The following is a 7,392-nucleotide window of genomic DNA, read 5'->3' as shown; positions in this document are numbered from 1 at the left end:
GTGATAACGAGGGTTCTATAGAAGAAAGACCTATGTTGCTGCTCCAAGACCTGGTGCAAGCTTTATCCGTGTGAGTCTACACGGAGGGACGAAACGAGAGTTTCAAAAGAAAAAAAAAAAAAAGGTTAGGGTTCTGACGTGAATCGAAGTTAATAAGAAAACATGGGTTGATTGAACTATTTTTAGAAGTCAACATAAAAAGGAAGTTCGGTACGTGAGATTCAAACTCGTGAAGGAGCTTGGCAGTGAATGGCTGATGAAGGTTCGCTGTAATCGGCCATGGAGTTGGTACTCATTAGACGAGATATAGAAGTTCGAGTAGCAAAACAGGGAAGCTTGAGTTCAAGTTTGGACAAAGAAGCAGTTGGTTGATTCTGTTGATGATACAGAAGCGTGACTGCATAATTCTCACAGTTGGACAGAAGTGTTACTGGGAAATAGTAACAGAATGGGTGTTACAAATATTAGTGTTACAGTTGCAGAAGAACTGTTGCTGTCGAACTGTTACAGAAGTGTTACAGATTGTGAGTAAGTGTGACAATGGTGATATAACAGTAAAGAAGTGTGATAGTTTCTGTTAGAGGTGTTGCAGAAAGCTGTTCAACATGTTGGAAGAAGTGAAGTGTGGTTGAAGAGTTTGTGGCAGAAACTTAGAGATCCTACAAAGTGTGGCAGACTTTGTAAAGACGACAAGATTGTGAGAGAATCTTGAAGAACAAAGAAGTGTGAAGGTTTCGCGAGAAGTGCGTGACTGGAACAAGAGAGAAGAAGAAACAACATTCATGTTGTGAAAAAAAAAAAAAAACCAATCACCAAGAGGTGATGAGAAAAAGAACAACAATAGTAGGTTAAAATCCTATGAGTTGTCGAGAGAATACACAAAGTATTCTATCGAAGAAACCAAGAAACCAAGAGTACAAGAAGTATTCTACCGAAGAAACGAAGGGGACCGAAACGTCCTTAAACTACGATGGAACCTGTATGTTCTAAAACTACTAATGGGACTGCAATGTCCTTAAACTACGAATGGGACCGAAACGTCCCTAAACTACGAAGAGGACCGTAATGTCCCTAAACTACGAAGAGGACCGTAATGTCCCTAAACTTCCGAAGGGGACCGAAACGTCCTAAAACTACGAGGAGACCGTAATGTCCTTAAACTACGAAGGGGACCGAAATCGTCCTAAAACTATGAAGGGGACCGTAATGTCCTTAAACTACGAAGAGGACCGTAATGTCCCTAAACTACGAAGGGGACCGAGATGTCCTAAAACTAAGAAGATGGGACCGTAATGTCCTAAAACTTCCGAAGGGGACCGAGATGTCCTAAAACTATGAAGATGGGACCGAGATGTCCTAAAACTACGAAGGGGACCGAGATGTCCTAAAACTAAGAAGATGGGACCGAAATGTCCTTAAACTACGAAGGGGACCGAAATGTCCTTAAACTACGATCTGAAGATTTTTTTTTCACAAAAGTGTTAAAAAAAAAAAGAAGAAGAAAACTGAAGTTAAATTTCTTTTGTCCAAGATGGGCATTCGTGATCTACATGCTCCATCTTGAGGGAGGGTATTAGGAAATAATATATGAGAGTTTATATTTATGAGATATGCACATTAAGTTGTGAGAGTTATATTAGGAAAGTGTCTATGTTTAGAGTTTGATCTTAGTTAGGAAAGTACCTTGAGTGGTCGTCAAGTTTGTGAACAATATAAATAGGCTGTTGAGCCATGAAAGTTGACACACCGAATTATTATCAATGTAGTCTATTGCTTCCGCGCGTTTATGCTCTCCTCTCTCTTGCTCGATCCTTAACAATTCATAAAGACCATATGGAAACTCAAGAATAGAACGAAAAACCAATTATTTTCTCTTAAAATTTACAGCAATGAATTCCCAATCTTCTATGTCTCCTGAGACTCATTGCCTGTAGTTTTGGCATTGAATCTAATTTAGGCATTTTTATAGGGCTCCCAGTCCATTCCGTGTTCAATCTGCATTGGCAAAGAAATTTCAAATGCACATTAAGTGTAAAGCACAGCTGCACAGGTTTAAAGACTTTAACTTAAGATGCTTTGTATAGAAACTCGTCAGATTTTTATAAACTTACAGAGGGAAAGCAAAGGAACTTGTGCTGCTATCTGACTGTGACTCATTTCCGATGGTATTATCATCTCCGTTCGTGGAAGAAGAACGACCTAATTTGATAATGTCCACCGAAGATTCTGGATCGAAATATACGCTCTCTTTATCATCGTCGTCTTCTTCCTTGTCATTATTACCCTATTGTTAATGTTCATTAGCGCCATCTCAAGTTTGTATTACAAAATTTAACAATATAAACTATAATGCGAGTATATGCTTATCATTATAGGACTTTATCGTGTCTACCATCAACTCATGGTAATAAAAATTTACTGCCGTCTCATGTATCCATATCACAAGAATGAGTAACAGAGTATTCAATAGTGCATCTATCCTATAATACCGGGTTACACCTAGTCAGTATTTGGCGCATGAGTGCACGATCTACTGCGAGTACTAAGTGCCCCTAAACAAATTACCAATTGCAAATGAATAAATATAACAATGATAGAATACTAAATAAAAAAAGAGACAACGGAATGATATAGAAAAATATACCAACCTTTTCATTCAAGGTATTGGATTGCCACTCATTATTAGTAGTCGTTAGAAGGTCGACCCCATCTCCGTTTCCCTTTCCTTTATCTTCTTCTTCCTCCTCCTCCTCATCCTCTTCCTCTTCTTCATCTTCATCTCTTTGCGACGTGTGATCCTCTTGTGGTAGACATTCTTTGTCAACTACGATGTTATTATCATTGTTGTCCTCTCCATTATAAATAAGCTGTTTCTTTATACCAAACATAAACAAATGCAAACTAAGTTAATTCAAGAACATTTTTAAATAGTTTGGCAATAGATAAATTTCACTAGGGACTTGTTAATTACTAACCACCTTACGGTTGACGGATTTGAGACGAACAATGGTGCCATCCATAGAATCAGCTTCAGGTGAGGAATTTTGGTCATCTTTGACGATATCAAATGCACCGCCTTCTTTAAAGCAAAAAACAATGTAATCACCATCAGCAAAGTTAGGAGAATTGGGAGAAGGTGAATCCAACTCATTTTCAGCTGAATAACGTGGTATGGATGGATCAATATCATCGCTGCTTGTCGAGAATTTTTCATTAGTAACAGCTGAGTAACGTGGTATTGATTCGCGGTCGCAGCAGTCGTCACTACTTGATAATTTTTCATCTCCTGTTGAAAACTTTTCGTTAGTTCCATGACTACTGCTGCTGCTACTACTACTGCTGTTAATCCCATCTTCTTCTTCTTCATTAGTACGTTCCTGGTGGTAGTCGCAGTCGTCTTCTTCTTCTTCTTCTTGCCGTTCTAATTGTAGTTTGTTAAGTTGGTAAATTCGTGGTTCAGAAAATAAATGAGATACTGATCTTCGCAATGTACTTATTGGTTGATCACCACCATCTGTGAATGGACGAATCCAGAAACGATCTGTTATGTATAAATCAATAATAGTAATTACAAACAGATTGAATGCAATTATACATATTCATAGTTTAAGGTTGGGTTGTAAGGGTTTATAGTAATTATTGAGAAGAAAAACAAAAAATTCATAATGGTATATATCAAAAGTATTAGAGATTAGCTTTTACCCGAATGCTTATGATGATGCTTGCAGCAGAAAACAGTGGATGATGACCTTCTCCATCTTACAATCCTTGATGCTGTCCATGGAGTGCACATATCTTTTTACCCTGACTTCTCTGAGAACTAGCTAAGGAAGAAATGAATACGGCTAAGGAAGAAATGAATACGGCTAGTAATGGAAAATAGATGCTGAGATAATAAGGAAGTAATTTTGAGTTTCAAATTTAAAAGAAAAGCAAAAAGGAGAGAAACTAGGGAGTAACGGTTATGATTCCCCCAAGGTCAGCTATTATTCCTTGTAAATCTTAATTATAATCTAAGTATGGAATGTCATTGTCTAAATGTCAATAGATGGGAAGTAGAAATTGTCATACCAAATTATTAAGTTCAAAATGCGATAATAAATTCTCCTCTTTCAACCGAACATCTTTTTTTAAGCACCAACCCAAGTATAAAAGACCCATAGGCCATAGCAGCCTTCAAATACCCATAGGCCATAGCAGCCTCAGATACTCACCGGAATAATTTTTAGAACAAGGAACAAATAACCAAATTCAAAGATATGTGATCAAACCATGGCAAGTCACTGCAATAAAGAGATAAATTCTATACTGTTGTGTAATTGTCAAGTTACTAAATTAATTTGATGAGTCCAGTACCCGAGAGTAAGTGCAAAGCTTTCTATTATCGTGCACTGATTTCTTTAATAATAAGAAAATGAATGAAAGATAATGGTGGAGAAAAATGGGACTGTTCGGCTTCTTTATTTCTCTTAAGTTTCTGTTACAACATTCATCTATCTCCATAATGGAGTACAAACGGCTATTTATAGCCTACAGTCGAGCATGTCTGTTGAGACACATTTTGGTGCACGTGTCATGATCTCCTATTGCATGACATTTATGTTTATGCATCCTTATCAGTTGGAAGAATCTCGGTCTTACTCGAATTATTTGGGACCCATATAATGGTGGGCCATCCTTATGTCATGCTTACTTAACACTCCCTCTTGGACCACCATTTCAGAATGTTGTCTTATTAAGACTTCGTTAGGAAAATCCAACTGATCGGAAGAGAAACTACAATCCTGGTAGTTTTAAAACGGTGTTGATTGCCGTAACTTTTCTTCCCTCAACAATGTTGTGTCGCGAAAAACCGTTTGGGTCAAAACCCGAACACTTTTCTTTCGTAACACTCCCCCTTGGATGATCCACCGTTCATTCTCAATAGCTGGTAAAATTTGATGGGGAAAAATCCTAGCAAACGCCTCGTTAAAACCTTGCCAGAAAATTCCGACTGCGATAAAAATTGGGCGAAGAAAAAAGAGTACAACACTGGAAGCTTTAAAGTGATGATGGTCGTCACTAATTTTCTCCCGTCGCCGAAACCGTGTCAGGAAAACCATTTAGGAAAAAAACCTGAACTTGGAGTGAGATTGGTCACCGTCATGAAATGCTTCCTATGTCAAAGTTGCGTCAGGAAAACCATTTTGGACAAAACCTGCGCTTAGAATGAGGGTGGTCGCCGCCAAAAAATATTTTCTTTGACGAAAATGCGTCAGAAAAACCACTTGGGACAAAACCTGAACACCCGCACCAGGAAAACCACTTGGAACAAAACCTGGGTGTCCGCACCAGGAAAACCACTTGGGACAAAACCTGAGTGCCCAAAACCTCATAATAATATTGACGTCAATGCAAATGTTGCCTCGTTAAAAACCTCGCCTGGAAAACCCCGTGGGACAAAACCGGACCAGAGGAAAAGAGTACAACGGACGCCGCTCGATAATGGTGTTGAACACGCATATGCTTCCTCGTTAAAACCTTGACAAGGAAAACCCATTGGGACAAAACCTTAGTGAAAGAGTATAGCGCGTTTAAGTCCAGCCTATGATTCTACGAGTTTACTCCCCCTGAAGCATGACTTCTTAAAGCGGTTGGTGGGTGAATATTATACATCTTTCAAGAAACTGCTTTACTGGTCGCAGTTTATGGAGGATTGACTGCAGGTTTTGCGCCGGGTGTATCTCTAAGAATGTACACCTCGCATTTAAATCCTTCATCCGTCACACACCAAATTCAGATTGCCGCTTTAACTTCAGGCACAACGATGTTTCTGTAAACTCATAAACACTGTAGAATCAATTTCAGCCTTTAAAAGTTTAACCTGCAAAAGAAAAGTTAGAACAACAGGATAATACATGTATTAAATCCGTAAATGGTACTTCTGGACCATAAAATATTATTTCTACGTACGTAACAGATGAATCACTTTTTCCACTCTATGTGACCCAAACTAATGGTGCTAATTTAGAAGCACACTAAGTATTATGAGTATCAAAACTAGATACTCTGGTATATACAGACAAGTTTTATTATGCTCGCATGTCCTCGACCTTCAGGTCGAGCAAATATTTTGATTTCAGTGAGATCTCAAAAATCTAGTTCAAGCGTGGATTTTAGCGCTACGAAGGGTTCTTTCAGAAGTCAAAAATGATATCATCATTTCACCCGGATTTTAACCTTATACCAAGAACATAAAATACACAAAGGATTGTTCATAAGATTCTCCTATTCAAAATGGTGATTATGACTAAATTTCAAGCCTGACATAATTCACAACGTCAGGTGGCTGGCTGCCTGAGTTAGAGAACCTCGAATCCTTCATGGATTCATTACAATTACTAGTCATAACAGGATGCAATATGAGTCCTTCAGTGACTACCACGCTAAATTGCATCTATATTGGGAGAATATTTTTCGTTTTACCGAACCAATCCTGGGGTTCAGCAGGAAACCCTCAATCGCACTTAAAAAGATAACACTATCCTCTCTGCGCTTAATCTCAAACACCAACCTGTAATTTTTAGGCCTCACAATTTTACGGTGTGAGTCAGATCCGAACTTTTGCGCTTTTTCGAGAGATTCCATCTTCTACCTTAGTTTGAGGTAACATGTCATATGACTACCAATCACAATGTCGATGTTCCTCTGCAGAGGGGTACACAACCACTATTGTAAACAGTAATCGACAATCATATACGATCTAACACATTCTCTATTGCATGCATATTCAAGAAAATTTCACAAACTGGTACCAACGCCACTTCAGGGGCTTTATTATATCCTCATCTTAAATAAGGAGTTTCAAACTTAGAGAATGTGGATCATATTTTGATAGTCTCCACGAGCACTATCTGTGTCTCTCTTCAAGAGCACTATATATTAGAAAAGTGATATGAGGCAATTATTTAGGCCTCAAGCGTGTTTTAACACACGACTTTGTCACTGCGAGATGCATGATTTAACCTGTTGAGACAACTTCTCGTGTCTGCATCCTCAAGCAAGTGACGAGTAATATTTTCCCAGATCTACTGCAGTTATTTGTTTTAATCATGAGTAATATCCAACACTTCAATTACATCCAATATCTTGGTGTGAGAAAAAAAACTGAGATAGTTTCACGCCAATATATAGCGGCAGCCAAACTTTGTTTGATCAGGATAAATACTTAATCAGATAACCTTTTGAATTGTCGACATTGCTTACTGCAACCTTTAGTTGGTGTCTGTCATCTCTATGACTTAAAGGGGAATCCCTTAAGGTTTTTGACATAATACGTGCCATCTTCAGATGGTAGTCTTTCTCCCCCTGGTTTAGGCGGGAAAAACCTTTTTAGGTTATCATAATTTGCAC

The 7,392-nt window shown here is 38.3% G+C and overlaps 1 protein-coding gene across 1 annotated transcript; it reads right to left on the bottom strand.

The window, feature by feature from the left end:
- Nucleotides 1-1,844: 1,844 nt before the first annotated feature.
- LOC113306000 (protein BREAKING OF ASYMMETRY IN THE STOMATAL LINEAGE-like) lies at nucleotides 1,845-3,793 on the bottom strand. Its single transcript, XM_026554990.1, has 5 exons — nucleotides 3,703-3,793; nucleotides 2,976-3,541; nucleotides 2,649-2,873; nucleotides 2,112-2,284; nucleotides 1,845-1,995 (listed from the first exon to the last, which is right to left on the bottom strand). Exons 1-5 carry the CDS (start codon nucleotides 3,791-3,793, stop codon nucleotides 1,875-1,877), a joined length of 1,176 nt encoding a protein of 391 aa, XP_026410775.1. The 3' UTR covers nucleotides 1,845-1,874.
- Between the last annotated feature and the right edge of the window lie 3,599 nt (nucleotides 3,794-7,392).

The sequence above is a fragment of the Papaver somniferum genome, chromosome 8, assembly GCF_003573695.1.
Source record: "Papaver somniferum cultivar HN1 chromosome 8, ASM357369v1, whole genome shotgun sequence".
Classification (NCBI taxonomy): domain Eukaryota; kingdom Viridiplantae; phylum Streptophyta; class Magnoliopsida; order Ranunculales; family Papaveraceae; genus Papaver; species Papaver somniferum.
Note: the sequence above shows the minus strand (reverse complement) of the source record. Positions and strands in the feature narration are given on the sequence as shown.